A 19,269-nucleotide genomic window follows, 5' to 3' on the forward strand; every position below is an offset into this window, starting at 1 on the left:
TCAGTCACACGCCTGGTATAGCTCCCCTGTAAGAGTTGCAGGTAAAGTGCTTTAGGCAGAGAGCCCTGTAGCCATTGATGCTTTGGAAGGGAAGACTAGCGCATACACACACACACACACACACACACACACACACACACACACACACACACACACACACACACACACACACACACACACACACACACACCTTTTTGCTCCCCCACAGCCACACGGGACGGAACCAATGACCTTCCAGTACCTGCCAGGAAAACCTTTAGGAGCCATGTGCTGGCAGCCAAGGCTACTAAGTATGGATGCTGGTCCTGATCACATTACCATGAAGAGAAAAGTCTTTTTATTTGCTGTGGGATGCTGCCAGCCTTATATACCAGATCTGACTCTTGAGCTGATGCTAGTGGTTGCCCGCCTCTCTACCCTTGAACTCTCACCACCCAGTTTCTTGTCAGGTGAGAGATTTTTGCTCTAACTATTTTATGATGGATTTTATAATTCCTCCAGTTCTGTGTGTGGGTCCATATATATGTTATTATAGTTTTAACTATATAAAATCAACATTTATGCTTTTTGTATCATCATATTCCATGGTCCTTGTGCTCAGCATTCTGGATTATTGTATCTAAATAGGTCTTACTACTTCTCTCTTCACTATAGAGATTAGAGACTCAATTGTTTTTATTTGTGTCCAATCACAATTATTTTTTAAAACAATGTCATTAAATCCAAATAGATAATCCTCTTGACGTAACACATATGACACGAGTACAGACATTCATGCAAAACATGGAGCAGATTGCTTTATGTTAGTAATGGCGAACGACAAATGTTGATGTAATTGTAATTGATGAAACCAAAATTGAATTTGAATAAGATTGTGTAAAATAGGTCATTTTACATACACACAACTGTGGAGATGATTAGACTTTCAGAACATCGAAACATAGAACATAGAAAACATAGAACATATATTTATAAAATAATATATAGAAAAGAACACAATAACAGATTTGTGTATGCTTTTGTTTGGCTGTTTTTTCCCCTAAATGGCATTTGTATTACGTGAGAAAACTATAAATATATATTTTTAAGAAAAATAATAAAGTATAAAATAAGAGATATATGATACCATTCAGAGCTTTTAAGTAATTGGCATAGCCTTCAAATCAATTCAATAGGAAACGGAGAGCCAGAGCAGTTCAGCTAACACAGGGGTGATGTGTTCTCTCTTCTTGGTCTTACAGTAGTTAAGAGTCTAGCAGCAGAGGTCTGTATGAGTTACAATTTCTTTATATGTTTTTGGGGAGACCAGTAAAAAGTGCATTGCAGTAATCTAACCTCCTAGTGATAAAGGCATGGATTAGTTTTCATCTTCTTGAGATAAAAAGATCTGCCCCTTGGCAATGTTTGTGAGATGGATATAGGCTGTCTGAGTAACTTTACTACATATGTAAAGGCTTGAAGCTTAGCTCCGCATCTAAGATGACACCTAGGCACCCTTGCTTTGACCTGGTGTGCCAGGTTCCCAAGGTTATTAAAAATTATGTCTTTGATTTTGGTCCAACAAAAGGAAACTTCGTATCCCAGGCTCCCTTGATCAAGTGTCATTCACTTTTAGAGTGAGGCCCACTCCATGCCAAAATTGTTTTATGCTAGGCCGCTTGTGGAAGCCAACACAAGCCAGGAAAACATATCATATCTACATAAATTGATTTGCAACCAAAAATAACCTCACAGCTCAGTTGGAAAACACTGGAAAACAGGCCCTGCCCGCATGTGTGTCTCAGCTGCTAGGGTGCCTGGCCAATCAGCAACGAGATCAGCAATCAGAATGTTGGGAATCACTGATCAATTCATAATTTGCAGTCACGTGACATCTGTTCCATCGTATGATGAGATCCTCATCTGAATGTACACCCCGCCTGCCACTTATCACTCATCAATGACAGCTTGATAAATAGGGTAGTTTTTTTAAAGAAAAAAAACAACAACAAAAAACCTAACCGTGGCTTATCTCGGTAGTTAGTGCATCCAATTGCACAACTATCTGGCATGTCGTTTTCACCTCAAAACACCAACTTTCGTAGTATAACTGGCGACGTCCTGGCAAGATTCTTGATTAGTTAATGGGTTTTGTTGCTAAAGAATGACGTCTTTGCCCGTCAGCCAGTAGTTGTGGCGTCACGTGCAAATATTGAATATGATTGATGTGACTCGTCGAAACGTGAGTCCTACAATGTTGGCACCTTAAATACATATCTAAAAACTTCACATCTGAGTTGCTCTAGTGAACCTTGTTTCTTCACTACAGTTTGTCCTCTCCCGTTGACGCACCAGATAGTAATTTCAGGAGCGCGGAGGACTTTTTGCTTTTTCTAATTGAATATGATTGGTTAGACTGGACAGTGCTAGCTGGCATAGGCATATTTGCCATTGCACCAAAACAGTTGTTTCTTCACATTGTGTTTAACTATTTCTAGGTACTACTATTTTTGGGTCATTTAGAATTTTGAATTTAAGCAAAGAGAAACAGAGACACATGCCTCCTTTAAAGATGTGGCAACACCCTAAATGTTATGGACTCAGTTGCTATACAATATTATACAAAATTTGAGGCATCCGCAAGGTCATTTTTGGAAAACAAGTGGATATTTGGAAAACGAATAAAGTGGGATGATGGTATAGTCAGAGTTCTTAGTGACATAGGTGTTTAATCCAGTATAAATGCATACTTGCATTAGAGTGTCTGCATAGAAGATCTTTTGAAAATATCTTGATTATCAAGACAGATGTGATAAACAGTGAGGACGGAGCATATGTATTTGATACCATGCTAAAACAGGAATATAAAATCATCATTTGACAATTGATCTTAATGCCTTAATTCAAAAAATGAGTACAAATAAAACTGCTAAGGACACCAATTTTCTTTGTGATTGAATAATGTATCGTAAATAAATAAATGTTTTCCTTAAATGCTAAGGGAAGGAAGTATTTGACCCCCTATGTAACCTGCCTGCCCCTATGTGAGCCCTATATGTTAAATTCCTATAGGGTTACATAGGGGGTCAAATACTTCCTTCCCTTAGCATTTAATGAAAACATTTATTTATTTACGATACATTCTTACAGCGGTTTTATTTTTACTCATTTTTTTTAATTAAGGCATTAAGATAAATTGTCAAATGATGATTTTATATTCCTGTTTTAGCATGGTATCAAATACATATGCTCACTGTATCTAGCCACGTCTAGAAACCAAAGCTCAGTTCACTGAGTTCACATGGGATTTATTATGTTGGTCTTTCCTGCTTAGGTCAGGAGAACATAAAAAGTCAAGATGTCGCATCATAAGATGACCTCAAGTCGCAAGCATCATCTGAAGGTAAGCCCTCTTAGCTCTTTCTGTGGGTATCTGACCCCTTCTGTCAACTGGTATTTGTGAACACGTGTCCAGTTGTCACATTGTTTTCCTGTTCACAGAGTGTGATGCTTGCGATTGCTGAGCAACGTATGGAGAAGGAGAAGGTTGAGATTGCAGCAGCCAAAGATGCCTACCTGAATGAGAAATGTCCTGAGCTTTCTCTGCCCGGCAGTCTGGAGGATCTTCAGGTAGTCTAGTTAGGACTCCAGTAAAATGGTAACTGTTGTTTTGAACTAGAGAGTTATGAGAATAAAGACAGTAGAATATGTCTGACAGTGAATAGAAATAGTAGTAAACAACATGTTTGGTCATTCAAGTGTAGTAATTTGAAAAGGGTTTCCATTGTATTGACGAACCAAAACAGTACGAGACCAAATATGTTTTGACACACGAGGCATTTGAATGTTTATTTGTCTAGAGTAGCGGTTCCCAAACTTTTTTCCCCGCATGCCACCTTCTACATCCTGACTTGGCTCGCTTAGCCCCACCATCCGACACATTAAAAAGTGACACATTTTATTGATTAATTCCAGGCATCATGTTTAACAAGCCGCCTTTTTAAAAATGAAAACATAGCATACTATAGCATTTACAAATGATATCCTTTAATATCATGTTTCCATATCATTATGACCTGATTAGAAATGATTTATTTATTCATGAATTAATTACAAAAGATTTAAAAAGTCATAGCCCTTTCCATTTCGCATTGCCCCTAAAGGCAGCTCACACACCACCACAGTTTGAGAATCCTTGATCTAGACTACTGTAGAGATCCATCCATCTTTCAAGATAGTTCTTTTTTACGTTTGTAATGGTGTTTAGAAACTGTGCAAAGAGATCCATCAGAAGATTGACAAAGCGGATGAGGAGAGATACGACGCTGATGCCAAAGTGACAAAAGGAGCTAAGGAGGTGATTTAGTTAACACATCTATATGTAATGAGTGTGTGGAATGCGTGTGAAAGATAATGCAAAAAGTAAGTGTTTATTATGCCTCCTCAGATTGAAGACCTGAAGCTCATGAAGGAAATGAATGAAACGATTTTGTAAAGAAATGAAAAAGAATTTTCATTCATTGAATTCCATTTTCATAGATTGACGAACTGATGTTCAAGGTAACTGACTTGAAGGGTATGAAGAAGCCAGCTCTGAAGAAAGTACGTATGTCTGCCGATCAGATGCTTCAGGCTCTGCTAGGCTCCAAGCACAAGGTCACCATGGACTTGAGATCCAACCTGAAGCAGGTGAAGAAGGAGGTCAAGCAGGAGGCGACTGGCGACTGGCGCCAGAACGTTGAGGACAAGAAGGACAAGAAGAAGATGTTTGAGGGTGCTGAGGCGTAAATTCAAGAGGTGAGTTTTTATGAACTCCACGACATTAAGGTTACAGTTAAAGGGTCCATGTCTATGATCTGCTAATGAAGGATAATTCTAAGCAAAAAAGATCAGTTAACTCCTTTTTACTCTCCTACAGACTCAAGATGTTGACATCTGGCAGAAAAAAAGCACTGTAAACATGGACAAAATGGATGGACTGGGGACATTTGTTCTTTTTTATGTTCCATATCTATACCTTTCTTTCTCAAAATGCACTGAATTTAGATAGAGCAAGCATGTTACTGTGGCAGACCATACATATTAAACAATGGGCTTTAAATTCCTACTGTTTTGGCTTTTTGTGTTTTGCTTTACATAGATTTAACTCTTGTAGTGAGTATTCACCTGCGGCAGATTCATTTCACAAGACATCCCCCCACCTACAGTAGACACACACAAACATAGAGAACACACACCATACACACATCTTTTTTGGCACTCTGTCTTTCCCACCATGACATGCTCTCCCTGAAGTTGTCTGCTAACAGGGTCAAGAGGACAGGGGAATAGGGCAGAGAGTGTGCCAATGAGAAGACTGCAACACAAATAGATATCCCCCTCTAATTATGACCGGCGCTAGCATAGCTAGCGAAGCGGTCATATAGTTGTCAAAGTTTTTTTTTTTTCCGTCATCGGTTCTGAATTTTGGTCAACGATTCCCGGGACACCGTAACACCGGGGCACATGAAACTTGGTGGGCATGTAGCCCCAGTAGACTTGTTTGTTCATGTTGATATGACAGGTATATTGCAACACACACACACACACACACACACACACACACACACACACACACAGATGTGTGAGCAACAACTTCAGCCACAGCTTGTGGGTAAGAGTTGTAAGTGAAGTGCTTCTCTAGAGAGCCCTGTAGCCATTGATGCTGTGGGAGGGGAGAGTGCGGTTTAATTTGACCCCCCTGTCCCTTTTTGCTCCCCTCCAGGCGCAGGGGATGCAACCAATGACCTTTCAGTACCTGCCTGGTAGACCTTTAGGCGTCCTGGGCTGGAAGCCCCAGCTGCTAAGTATGGATACTGTCCCGGATTACATTCCTAGAGAGCCCTTTGGCCATTGATGCTGTAGGAAGGGAGAGTGCGGTTTAATTTGACCCCTGACCCTTTTTGCTCCCCCCCAGCCACACGGGACGGAACCAATGACCTTTCAGTACCTGCCAGGAAAACCTTTGGGAGCCATGTGCTGGCAGCCAAGGCTACTAAGTATGGATGCTGGTCCTGATCACATTACCATAAAGAGAAAAGTCTTTTCATTTGCTGTTGGATACTGCCAGCCTTATATACCAGATCTGACTCTTGAGCTGATGCTAGTGGTTGCCCGCCTCTACCCTTGAACTCTCACCACCCAGTTTCTTGTCAGGTGAGAGATTTTTGCTTTAACTATTTTACTGATGGATTTTATAATTCCTCTAGTTCTGTGTGTAGGTCCATATATATGTTATGATAGTTTTAACTATATAAAATCAACATTTATGCTTTTTGTATCATCATATTCCATGGTCCTTGTGCTCAGCATTCTGGATTATTGTATCTAAATAGGTCTTACTACTTCTCTCTTCACTATAGAGGTTAGAGACTTAATTGTTTCTATTTGTGTCCAATCACAATTATTTTTTAAAACAATGTCATTAAATCCAAATAGACAATTCTCTTGATGTAACACATGACACGAGTACAGACATTCATGCAAAACATGGAGCAGATTTATTTAGTTATGTTAGTAATGGCGATTTAAAATGGCAAATATTGATATAATTGTAATTGTTGAAACCAAATTGAATTTGAATATGATTGCGTGAAATAGGTATAATTTTTAGTAGTAGAAAATATTAAATAATTTGCATACACACAACTCTAGAGTTGTGGAGATGATTAGACTGTTGATGAAAAAAGGCGTTGATGAAACACTCAGTGGCCGTGTCCTTGCTCTCACCTTGCTGGGGCACTTCGTTTGCTGTTATAGGAGACACTTAAATAATAATAATGATCATCTTTATTTGCATGGCACCTTCCATACACAGAATGCAGCTCAAAGTGCTTTAAATTTGGGACATGCAGCACATATTAAGAGGAACAAGTAAATTCTCTCCGTTGGTGTGGCTGCTTATGACCTAATCAGCATCATATCAGAAATACAGAAAAGAACATTGAAACATAGAACATATAAAACATAGAACATATATAAAATAATATATAGAAAATAGCACGATAATAGATTTTTGTATGTTTTTGTTTGGTTGTTTTTTTTCCTAAATGCCATTTGTATATATGTGAGAAAACTATATATAGAAAAATTACAGTATATAATATGAAGGTGCTGTACCATTCAGAGCTTTGTAAGTAATTGACATAACCTTCAAATCAATTCAATAGGAAACGGAGAGCCAGTGCAGTTCAGCTAACACAGGGGTGATGTGCTCTCTCTTCTTGGTCTTACAGTAGTTGAAAGTCTAGCAGCAGAGTTCTGTATGAGTTACAATTTCTTTATATGTTTTTGGGGAGACCAGTAAAAAGTGCATTGCAGTAATCTAACCTCCTTGTGATAAAGGCATGGATTACTTAGTTTTTATCTTCTTGAGATAAAAAGATTTGCCCTTTGACAATGTTTGTGAGATGGATATAGGCTGTCTGAGTAACTTTACTGCATACAGTGAGGAGCATATGTATTTGATACCATGCTAAAACAGGAATATAAAATCATCATTTGACAATTGGTCTTAATGCCTTAATTAAAAAAATGAGTAAAAATAAACCGCCAAGGACGCTCATTTTCTTTGTGATTGAAGAATGTATCGTAAATAAATAAATGTTTTCCTTAAATGCTAAGGGAAGGAAGTATTTGACCCCCTATGTAACCCTATGGGAATTTAACACATAGGGTTAACATAGGGGCAGGCAGATTTTTATTTTTAAAGGCCAGCTATTTCATGGATCCAGGATATTATGCATCCTGATCAAGTTCCCATGGCCTTTGGAATTAAAATAGCCCCACATCATCACATACCCTTCACCATAGCTAGAGATTGGCATGGTGCTTTTTCCAGTAGGCCTTAGCCTGTTTGATTTGCCTCGAGGTCAGTGAGCATCAAACAGGCTAATAGGCCTACTGGAAAAAGCACCATGCCAATTCTTCAATCACAAAGAAAATTGGTGTCCTTGGCGGTTTTATTTATTTATTTATTTTTAATTAAGGCATTAAGATCAATTGTCAAATGATGATTTTATATTCCTGTTTTAGCATGGTATCAAATACATATGCTCCTCACTGTATGTAAAGGCTTGAAGCTTAGCTCCGCATCTAAGATGACACCTAGGCACCCTTGCTTTGACCTGGTGTGCCAGGTTCCCAAGGTTACTAAAAATTATGCCTCACTTTGATTTTGTTCCATCAAAAGGAAACTTCATATCCCAGGCTCCCTTGATCAAGTGTCATTCACTTTTACAGTACAATGAGGCCCACTCCATGCCAAACTGTTTTATGCTAGGCCGCTTGTGAAAGCCAACACAAGTCAGGAAAACATATCATATTGATTTGCAACCAAAAATAGCCTCACAGCTCAGTTGGAAAACACTGGAAAACAGGCCCTGCCCGCATGTGTGTCTCAGCTGCTAGGGTGCCTGGTCAATCAGCAACGAGATCAGAAATCAGAACGTTGGGAATCACTGATCAGTTCCTGATTTGCAGTCACGTGACTTCTGTTCCATCGTGTGATGAGGTCCTCATCTGAATGTACACCCCGCCTGCCACTTATCACTCATCAATGACAGCTTGATAAGTAGGGTATTAAAAAAAAAAAAAAAACACAATAACCGTAGCTTATCTCGGTAGTTAGTGCATCCAATTGCACAACTATCTGGCATGTCGTTTTCACCTCAAAACACCATCTTTCGTAGTATAACTGGCGACGTCTTGGCAAGATTCTTGATTAGTTAATGGGTTTTGTTGCTAAAGAATGACGTATTTGCCTGCCAGCCAGTAGTTGTGGCATCACGTGCAAATAATGAATATGATTGGTTAGACTGGACAGTGCTAGCTGGCATAGACATATTTGCCATTGCACCAAAACAGTTAGATAGATAGATAGATACTTTATTGATCCCCAAGGGGAAATTCAAGTTGTTTCATCACATTGTGTTATATTATTTTTGGGTCATTTTGAATTTAGAATTTAGGCAAAGAGAAACAGTGACACATACCTCCTTTAAAGATGTGGCAACAGCCTAAATGTTATGGACTCAGTTGCTACACAATATTATACCAAATTTGAGGAATACGCAAGGTAATTTTTGGAAAACAAGTGGAAATTTGGAAAACGAACAAAGTGGGATGATGGTATAGTCAGAGTTCTTAGTGGCATACAGTACAGTAGGTGTGTAATCCAGTATAAATGCATACTTGCATTAGAGTGTCTGCATAGAAGATCTTTTGAGAATATGTTGATTATCAAGACAGGTGTGATATATCTATATGAGCCACGTCTAGAAAACAAAAGTCAGTTCACTGAGTTCACATGGGATTTATTATGTTGGTCTTTCCTGCTTAGGTCAGGAGAACATAAAAAGTCAAGATGTCGCATCATAAGATGACCTCAAGTCGCAAGCATCATCTGAAGGTAAGCCCTCTTAGCTCTTTCTGTGAGTATCTGACCTCTTCTGTCAACTGGTATTTGTGAACACGTGTCCAGTTGTCACATTGTTTTCCTGTTCACAGAGTGTGATGCTTGCGATTGCTGAGCAGCGTATGGAGAAGGAGAAGGTTGATATTGTAGCAGCCAAAGATGCCTACCTGAATGAGAAATGTCCTGAGCTTTCTCTGCCCGGCACTCTTGAGGACCTTCAGGTTAGTTAGGACTCCAATAAAATTATAACTGTTGTTTTGAACTAGAGAGTTATGAGAATAAAGACAGTGAAATATCTGCCCTTATAGCCCTTTTCATCTCGCATCGCCCCTAAAGGTCACCACAGTTTGAGCATCTCTGGTCTAGAGATCCATCTTAATTATTTCATACTGTATTAAGATGTTTATGTTTTTTACGTTTGTAATGTTGTTTAGAAACTGTGCAAAGAGATCCATCAGAAGATTGACAAAGTGGATGATGAGAGATACGACGCTGATGCCAAAGTGACAAAAGGAGCTAAGGAGGTGATTTAGTTAACACATCTATATGTAATGAGTGTGTGGAATGCGTGTGAAAGATAATGCAAAAAGTAAGTGTTTATTATGCGTCCTCAGATTGAAGACCTGATGCTCATGAAGGAAATTAATGAAACGATTTTGTGAAGAAATGAAAAAGAAATGCTGTTCCTATTGCTGTGAAAAATATCTGTATTGCATCCTTAGATTGAGGAACTGAAGTTCAAGGTAACTGACTTGAAGGGTATGAAGAAGCCAGCTCTGAAGAAAGTACGTATGTCTGCCGATCAGATGCTTCATGCTCTGTTGGGCTCCAAGCACAAGGTCACCATGGACTTGAGATCCAACCTGAAGCAGGTGAAGAAGGAGGTCAAGCAGGAGGCGACTGGCGACTGGCGCCAGAACGTTGAGGACAAGAAGGACAAGAAGAAGATGTTTGAGGGTGCTGAGGCGTAAATTCAAGTGGTGAGTTTTTATGAACTCCACGACATTAAGGTTACAGTTAAAGGGTCCATGTCTATGATCTGCTAATGAAGGATAATTCTAAGCAAAAAAGATCAGTTAACTCTTTTTTACTCTCCTACAGACTCAAAAAGTTGACATCTGTCAGAAAAGAAGCACTGTAAACATGGACAAAATGGATGGACTGGGGACATTTGTTCTTTTTGCTGAATGTTTTTTTTATGTTCCCTATACCTTGACAGAAACAAATGCCTTTCATTCTCAAAATGCACTGAATTTAGATAGAGTAAGGATGTCACTGTTGCAGACCATACACATTAAACAATAGGCTTTAATGTTCCTACTGTTTTGGCTTTTTGTGTTTTGGTAGAAATAGATTTGACTCTTGTAGCGAGTATTCACCTACTGTATGCGGCAGATTCATTTCACAAGATATCCCCCCACCGACACACACAAACATACAGAACACACACCATACACACATCTTTTTTGGCACTCTGTCTTTCCCACCATGACATGTTCTCCGTCAGTCTTACTCATGGCCAAGTTCAAGTGCATTTCTTTGGGATCTAACTTACGCACATTTGTAGTTCAGTTGAAGCCTACCCAAATATCAACATACTTTGGTACAAGTCGGTGCAATGGTGAGTTATATTTTGCTTTCCATGGCAACATCTTTTAAAGAATGTAACTACAGCGTTATTATTCTATGACAATATCACATACCTGACTTTATGAAATATATGAAAATGTGACACATCAGTTAAATCTACAAAGACACCTTGTGTGTGTTTGAACAAACTTGGTTCCTCAAGTTGTCTCCTTACAGGGTTCAAGAGGATGGGTACGCAGTAGAAAGCCGAAGCCATGAGGATGGTGGCAGGGAAGTGACCGAACGGAATACAGCAACTTGAGGAAATGCTCCTCCGTCTGGTTCAAGGTCCACTTCAGCATACAGTACACACACTTACAGGGGAGCTACACCAGGTGCGTAACTGAAGCGTTCCGTTTGTGACACATAAAATCCGTTTTAGAAGACTGGTGTATTTTTTTTCGAATGTACGGGCTGGTGGCATATGAAAAATTTGACTTTTTTTTTTTTCAGTCTGTAAAGAAATGTAACATGTGTGTTTTATCAAACACGGCCCTGAAGTTGTCTGCTGACAGGGTCAAGAGGACAGGGGAATGGGGCAGAGTGTCAATGAGAAGACTGCAACACAAATAGATATCCCCCCTCTAATTCATGTTGATATGACAGGTATACTGCCACACACACACACACACACACACACACACACACACACACACACACACACACACACACACACACACAATTGTGTGAGCAACCACTTCAGCCACAGCTTGTGGGTAAGAGTTGCAGGTGAAGTGCTTCTCTAGAGAGCCCTGTAGCCATTGATGCTGTGGGAGGGGAGAGTGTGGTTTAATTTGACTCCCCTGCCCCTTTTTGTTCCCCTCCAGGCGCAGGGGATGCAACCAGTGACCTTTCAGTACCTGCCTGGTAGACCTTTTGGCGTCCTGGGCTGGTCTACCAGGCAGGTACTGAAAGGTCACTGGTTGCATCCCCAGCCCCAGCTGCTAAGTATGGATGCTGTCCCGGATTACATTACCATAAAGAGAAAAGTCTTTTTAATTGCTGTGAGATGCTGCCAGCCTTATATACCAGATCTGACTCTTGAGCTGATGCTAGTGGTTGCCCGCCTCTCTACCCTTGAACTCTCACCACCCAGTTTCTTGTCAGGTGAGAGAGTTTTGCTTTTACTATCTTGCTGATGGATTTTATAACTCCTCCAGTGCCGTGTGTAATTGTAAAGTGGGTTCAGATACTGTATATTTTATTATAGTTTCTGCCTGAAGAAGGTCTAACGACCGAAAGCTTGCTATCAGTAAAGCAAATTTTTCACAAAGACTTGAAGTGTGCGGATTCTTCTCTTAAATATCCAGTTTCTAATTATATAAAATCAACATGGTGCCTGCGCTCAGCGTTCTGGATTATTTCATCCAAATAGGTTTTACTACTTCCCTCTTGAGTATAGAAGTTAGAGGCTTAATTGTTTATGTTTCCAATTGCAATTATTTTTTTAAACAATGTCATTGAATCCAATTAAATCTCATCTCGTAACACACATACAGTAACATGAGTACAGACATTCATGCAAAACATGAAGCATATTAATTTAGTTATGTTAGTAATGGCCAATAACCATAGCCATAACCAATGGTGATTTAAAATGGCACATGTTGATATAATTGTAATTGATGAAATACCAGAGATAGAAAGGTGTGGTAGGTTGAAATAAAAGGTGTTGATGAAACACTCAGTGGCGTGTCCTTGCTCTCGCCTTGCTGGGGCACTTCATTTGCTGTTATAGGAGACACTAAAATAATAATAATAATGATGATGATGATGATGAAACATAGAACCTAGAAAACACAGAACATATAAAAGAATTATAAAGAACAGAACATATAACACAATAACAGAAAATAATCAGTCTATCAGGAAATAGTCTACAAGATAAGATGAGTTAGCTAAAGGCTCTCTTATGTTTTCATGTTTTTAAGGACAATCACTGAACTCCCATGTCCTGTTTGATGTACAGAGGCAGGGTGTTCAATATCTTTGGGGCATAATGGATAAAAGCAGCTTCTCCACTTTACTTGTGGAGCACTTTGGGTACAATTAAAAGATTACCATTAGATGGTCCGTCCTTTGTAGTTGATAAGATATTAAAATCTTGGAGATGAAGGTGCTATTCCATGTAGAGCTTTGTAAGTAATTAACGTAACCTTAAATCAATTCTATAGGAAACAGGGAGCCAGTGTAGTTCAGCTAACATAGGGGTCATACTGTATGCTCTCTCTTCTTGGTTGTAGTTAAAAGTCCAAGGCCTACTAGCATGAAACAGTTTGGCATGGAGTGGGCCTCACTCTAAAGTTGAACGACACTTGATCCAGTGAGCCTGGGACACGACGGTTCGTTTTGTTGGACCAAATTCTGCCTCTATTAAAAGTCTAACAGCAGAGTTCTGTATGAGTTCCAATTTTCTTTTTCCAGTTTTTTAATTTTTTATCTTGTTGAGACAAAAAGGGCCACACTTTGGCAATGTTTTTGGGGTGGGAATAGGTTGTCTGAGTAACTTTAATGATATGGGGCTTGAAACGTTTACTTACTTTTGGTTTGACCTGGTGTGCCAGGTTCCCAAGATTTACTAAGAACGATGTCTCACTTTGATTTTGATCCAACAAAACGAACGGTCATGTCCCAGGTTCCCTGGATCAAGTGTCGTTCACCTTTAAAGTGAGGCCCACTCCATGTCAAACTGTTTTATGCTAGGCCGCTTGACAGATGTGATATATCTGTGTGAGCCACGTCTGGAAGATACAACTCAGCCAACTTAGTTCACATGGGATTTATTATGTTGGTTATTCCTGCTTAGATCAAGATAACATAAAAAAAAGCCAAGATGGCGCATAAGATGACCTCAAGTCGCAAGCATCACCTGAAGGTAAGCACACTCTTTCTGTGGGTATCTGACCCCTTCTGTTAACTGGTATTTGTGAACACATGTCCAATTCTCACATTGTTTACCTGTTCACAGAGTGTGATGCTTGCGATTGCTGAGCAGCGTATGGAGAAGGAGAAAGCTGATCTTGTAACAGCCAAAGAGGCCTACCTGAATGAGCATTGTCCTGAGCTTTCTCTGCCCGGCACTCTTGAGGATCTTCAGGTAGTTTACTCAGAACTCCAGTAAAATGGTAACTGTTATGTTGATCTACAGAGTTATGAGAATAAAGACAGTAAAATACATAATGTAAAATAAATATGACAGTGAATAGGAATATTAGTAAACAATAGGTTTGGTCATTCAAGTTTAGTAGCTTGAAAAGGGTTACCATTGTATTGACAAAAACAGTAGCCTAGAAATCTGGACGCCCCTAGCGGCAGCAAATGTAATTTGGCTGGCGGGGCAGTCTAACAACGCTCCGTAGAGCTTAGGAGCTGAGAACCGGAAAATCAAGCGGGCCAATCACAGCGTGTATAGAGTCGGTGGGTGGGCTTAACATAATGGTGACTGACATGCAACCATTTATTATTATCTAGAGATCCATATTAATTATTTTATATTAAGATGTGTATCTTGTTTATGTCTGTAATGTTGTTTAGAAAATGTGCAAAGAGATCCATCATAAGATTGACAAAGCGGATGAGGAGAGATACGACGCTGATGCCAAAGTGACAAAAGGAGCTAAAGAGGTGATTTAGTTAACATATCTATAAGTACTGTAACATGTGTGGAATGCGTGGGAAAGATCAGGCAAAAAATATATATATTTTGCCTCCTCAGATTGATGAGCTGAAGTTCAAGGTAACAGAGATGAAGGGTATGAAGAAACCAGCTCTGAAGAAAGTACGTATGTCTGCTGATCAGATGCTTCAGGCTCTGCTGGGCTCCAAGCACAAGGTCACCATGGACTTGAGATCCAACCTGAAGCAGGTGAAGAAGGAGGTCAAGCAGGAGGCGACTGGCGACTGGCGCCAGAACGTTGAGGACAAGAAGGACAAGAAGAAGATGTTTGAGGGTGCTGAGGCGTAAATTTAAGAGGTGAGTTTTTATGAACTCCAGTAAGGTTAGAGCTGAAGCGTTCATATTCATACTCTGCTGATTAATATTGTCTCAGTAAATTTAGCCTCCCGTTCATACTTTTCAGCAGGCACCAGGAGTACAGTTGCCTGAAAAACACATTGTAACCCTGGACAAAGTAGATGGAGGAAAAAGACCAAGTGATGTGCTTCTTTGCTCCATGTCTTTTATGTTGTCTGTGCGTCTATCTTGACAGAAACAAATGCCTTTCATTCTCAAAATGTACTGTATGTAGAGCAGACATGTTTGCTAGAGACTACAATCATTAAACAATGCCTTTTAAAGAACCCATCAGTTTTGTTTTTTTAATGCACTATGGACTTTTTTAGACACGGTCAGTAGTATTCATTCACAAGGCTGATTTATTCCACAGGGTGTCGCCAGAGATCTGTCAGAGATTTCCTCCTCCACTCTCTCTTTCTCACACACACATTTGATTTCTTTATTTGAATCCGCCAATCAAATTTCTTTACAGAAAGGATTCAAATATTATCAGAGAAAATACAGCTTTGGCATTCAAGGGTACATAAAACATCGCCTACGCCACACAGCAAGACTGCCTATCACAGCTGATATGGAACAGAATTTTGCCAGTTGTTTAGACTTTCCTTTTGATAGCCCTGCCAGTCTTAGTCCACTGATTGTCAGTTTGTGGACATGTCCCAGGCTGCCAAATATCAACACCACAAACTTACATGTATAGCCTAGGTCACTGATCTTTGCAAGGAGGGGTTGGTATTTAGTCATATTTTCAAGAAAGGCTATGTCCATGTACATATCATAAACACAACCTATTTCAAGGACTAGTACCTCCTTACTATCTGTATCCACAAGCACAACATCAGGGGTGTTAGGGATGTTACTAAACACATCATCAGAGCTGTTGAACCAGTCCGGTGATACGCCTGAGTGTTTGTACATAGGCATATTGTTTGAAAATGTATCTTGAACAGAGCTGGCAATGATATCGACAATACGGTCATGGCGTGATGTGTAGAGTCCTTTGTACATACTACAACCATTTACAATGTGAGCACACACACATACACACACACACACACACACACCCCTAAACACTCCATGACTGCACTCTCTTTCATCACACACTCTTTCTCTGTCTCTCTTTCACACACACACACACACACACACACACACACACACCCTAAACACGCCATATGCACTCACCCTCTGTAATGTAATAGCAGCCATATCATTTTTATTTTGTAATGCATGTTTGCAGTGCAAGGAGAAACCTATGAGTTAGTGAAATGGTGAGTTATAATTTACTTTCCCTGACTAAACAAACGATTATATCACTGAGTGTAATACTCTTCTTTTATTTTAATGAAATTATCATGTCTCTGATTATATGACATAGGCCTATTTGAAAAATGTGACACGTTGATTCAGTCTGTAAAGAAACGTAACATGTGTGTTTTATCAAACACGGCCCTGAAGTTGTCTTCTAACAGGGTCAAGAGGACAGGGGAATGGGGCAGAGAGCCAATGGGCTTCTCCTTCTAATTCAAGTTGACAAGACAGGTAGGCCTATACTGCACGCACACACTCACACACATAGGCTACACAAAAACAGTAGGCCTAGCCTACATCAGAAAATGATTCAAATGGGCGGTAGGCTATGTGTAGTGAGCAGTGTTGGGAGTAGGCTAGCCTAGGCCTAACGAATTACAAAAGTAATGTGAAAAGTAATGTAATTACTTTTGTGGGGTAATTACGAAATGGGTAATATTTTACTCGGTACAAAGGTCAGTAACGCAAGTGTGGTGTTTTGTTTTTATATACAATCGCCAGGCGAGATCAGTAGGCCTAGAGGAGAAACAACCCGCGCAAATAGGCCTATGGCTTAGACGTTTTTTTTCTTAAAGATAGCTGCTGAAGCAGGCTCGATGTCGAACAGGACAGTTCAAGATGGACATAGGCTAGGCTTACTTTCAGTACTTTCAGTGTGTTGTTTGTAGTAGCCTAAGTGCACTTCATGTGCGAAACCAAAAGATCTACCTCTTTAGCTCCTTTTGTCTAATAATGGTTTAAAAATAGCGATTTAGCTGCATAGGCTACGTGATGCCTAATCTAATAGATTCAAGCCTACTGCAAGCTAGGCTGAAAACGGAGGAGTTCGGAATGCTGGGGGTGAGGGAAAGTGCGTCTTACAACACGTGTGAGTACACCTTAACATGTTTCGGTACAGTTAAGCTCAATTTCACACCGGAATTCTCCTTTAAAGCATTAGTGACCTGTGAGTTGGTGAAACTCCATTTTAATGACCCTCGTGAGTTGTGGCCAGGACAGAGGATGAAGTCGCGCACTAACCGCTCCAGCGCAAGACAGACTTTACGCACTGATTGGCAGACCGTAGCTTTCCCTATGCTCAGCATCTCAAATACTGTACAGAAAACACGTCGCAAATAAACGAAGAGCTATGCAAATAGTTTGCAGTGAACTGAGTCCAGGTTCACGATTGGTAACGTAGGGCTGGATAAGGCTATTTAAATATATTCAAGTTTAACGTGACAAACGATATCGCTTCAGCCAAAATTCATCAAGATGTCGAGCCGTGGTCTTATCAATCTCTCGGTGAATTGCACGAATTATTTGCGCTCCGATGTCAATAGGCCTCTCATTAATAGGGCATGCCATTGCGAACACGAGAAAGCTGCGGGAAACGTGGGTTTAAATAGCCTACCCTGAGCAAAACCGGGTTATCTTTCAAACATAACCTGTGCAAAACCTGCTCCGACCAGGTTTGGTTCAGAGCATATGTTTCTATAGTAACTAACATACCGTGTTCATTTTGGAACGGGAAACCTAGAGTTACCGCAAACCCTGGGTTAACTTACCCGGTTTTGTGATAAAACCGGCTTTGTGGAATACTCCTCAGGATAGGCTAATTTAGAGCACACAATAAAAGGAAGCAACCCCCAACAAACACATTAGAAGTATTAGGCCTACAATTCGCTTGGAATTTGAGATGAATTCGACCAATTAAACACAAAAAACCCTGCCTGGCTTATAGCCTAGCTTCCCATTTGATCCGGCAAATGTGCATCTTTACAAAGTGGCAAATTTGCGACTTTATAGTGGCAAATTTGCAACTTTTTTCTCGCAAATTAAAGTCAGGTCTTTGGCTTTAGGTTATAATGTAGTGGGCACTGATTTTAATGAGTGAGCTAGGCCTAAAGTTACCATAGCCTATCTCTAGCCTAGTGCAATTTATCAGACTTGCAAGTTTTTTCTGACGCTGACATAGTTTTGTCTGAGGATGACAAGTTTTTTTCTGACGCTGACATAGTTTTGTCTGAGGATGACAAGTTTTTTTCTGACGCTGAGACAGTTTTGTCTGAAGATGACGGTTGTTTTTCTGAGTCTGACACCTGAGTCTGAGGATGTCCTAAAATGTACACCGTACACGTGGCATCTGTTCCATCGTGTGATGAGATCCTCATCTGAATGTACACCCCGCCTGCAGCTTATCACTCATCAATGACAGCCTGATAAGTAGGGTATTAAAACAAAAAAACATAACCGTAGCTTATCTCGGTAGTTAGTGCATCCAATTGCACAACTATCTGGCATGTCGTTTTCACCTCAAAACACCATCTTTCGTAGTATAACTGGCGACGTCTTGATTAGATCGACGTCAAGATTCTTGATTAGTTAATGGGTTTTGTTGCTGAAGAATGACGTCTTTGCCCGCCAGCCAGTAGTTGTGGCATCATGTGCAAATAATGAATATGATTGGTTAGACTGGACAGTGCTAGCTGGCATAGGCATATTTGCCATTGCACCAAAACAGTTGTTTCTTCACATTGTGTTATATTATTTTTGGGTGATTTTGAATTTTGAATTTAGGCCAAGACAAACAGTGACACATACCTCCTTTAAAGATGTGGCAACAGCCTAAATGTTATGGACTCAGTTGCTACACAATATTATACAAAAGCTGAGGCATCCGCAAGGTCATTTTTGGAAAACAAGTGGAAATTTGGAAAGTGGGATGATGGTATAGTCAGAGTTCTTAGAGGCATATGTGTGTAATGCAGTATAAATGCATACTTGCATTTTGAAAATATCTTGATTATCAACACAAATGTGATATATCTAGCCACGTCTAGAAAACAAAACTCAGTTCACTGAGTTCACATGGGATTTATTATTATGTTGGTTATTCCTGCTT

The 19,269-nt window shown here is 39.9% G+C and overlaps 3 protein-coding genes across 10 annotated transcripts; all 3 read left to right on the plus strand.

The window, feature by feature from the left end:
- The first annotated feature begins 275 nt into the window (after positions 1–275).
- LOC134093602 (troponin I, fast skeletal muscle-like) lies at positions 276–15,361 on the plus strand. 5 transcript variants are annotated; one of them, XM_062546738.1, is made up of 6 exons: positions 276–449; positions 3,314–3,382; positions 3,481–3,609; positions 4,247–4,336; positions 4,519–4,776; positions 15,112–15,361. In XM_062546738.1, exons 2-5 carry the CDS (start codon positions 3,338–3,340, stop codon positions 4,765–4,767), a joined length of 513 nt encoding a protein of 170 aa, XP_062402722.1. In that variant the 5' UTR covers positions 276–449; positions 3,314–3,337; the 3' UTR covers positions 4,768–4,776; positions 15,112–15,361. The 5 variants fall into 5 exon arrangements, with proteins under 5 accessions (XP_062402722.1, XP_062402721.1, XP_062402723.1 ...); XM_062546737.1 differs by having other exon boundaries at positions 278–449; positions 15,121–15,361; XM_062546739.1 differs by having other exon boundaries at positions 280–449; positions 15,145–15,361.
- Positions 6,071–15,361, plus strand: LOC134093599 (troponin I, fast skeletal muscle-like). 2 transcript variants are annotated; one of them, XM_062546732.1, is made up of 6 exons: positions 6,071–6,174; positions 9,359–9,427; positions 9,526–9,654; positions 9,868–9,957; positions 10,156–10,410; positions 15,142–15,361. In XM_062546732.1, the coding sequence occupies exons 2-5, from the start codon at positions 9,383–9,385 to the stop codon at positions 10,402–10,404; spliced, it is 513 nt and encodes a 170-aa protein (XP_062402716.1). In that variant the 5' UTR covers positions 6,071–6,174; positions 9,359–9,382; the 3' UTR covers positions 10,405–10,410; positions 15,142–15,361. The 2 variants fall into 2 exon arrangements, with proteins under 2 accessions (XP_062402716.1, XP_062402715.1); XM_062546731.1 differs by lacking the exon at positions 15,142–15,361 and adding an exon at positions 10,535–10,750 and having other exon boundaries at positions 6,077–6,174; positions 10,156–10,413.
- On the plus strand, positions 12,045–15,361 carry LOC134093603 (troponin I, fast skeletal muscle-like). Of its 3 annotated transcripts, none has more exons than XM_062546743.1 (6): positions 12,045–12,169; positions 13,869–13,937; positions 14,031–14,159; positions 14,597–14,686; positions 14,778–15,035; positions 15,121–15,361. In XM_062546743.1, exons 2-5 carry the CDS (start codon positions 13,896–13,898, stop codon positions 15,024–15,026), a joined length of 510 nt encoding a protein of 169 aa, XP_062402727.1. In that variant the 5' UTR covers positions 12,045–12,169; positions 13,869–13,895; the 3' UTR covers positions 15,027–15,035; positions 15,121–15,361. The 3 variants fall into 3 exon arrangements, with proteins under 3 accessions (XP_062402727.1, XP_062402728.1, XP_062402726.1); XM_062546744.1 differs by having other exon boundaries at positions 15,145–15,361; XM_062546742.1 differs by having other exon boundaries at positions 12,046–12,169; positions 15,142–15,361.
- Positions 15,362–19,269: the final 3,908 nt, after the last annotated feature.

Source organism: Sardina pilchardus, chromosome 10, assembly GCF_963854185.1.
Source record: "Sardina pilchardus chromosome 10, fSarPil1.1, whole genome shotgun sequence".
Classification (NCBI taxonomy): domain Eukaryota; kingdom Metazoa; phylum Chordata; class Actinopteri; order Clupeiformes; family Clupeidae; genus Sardina; species Sardina pilchardus.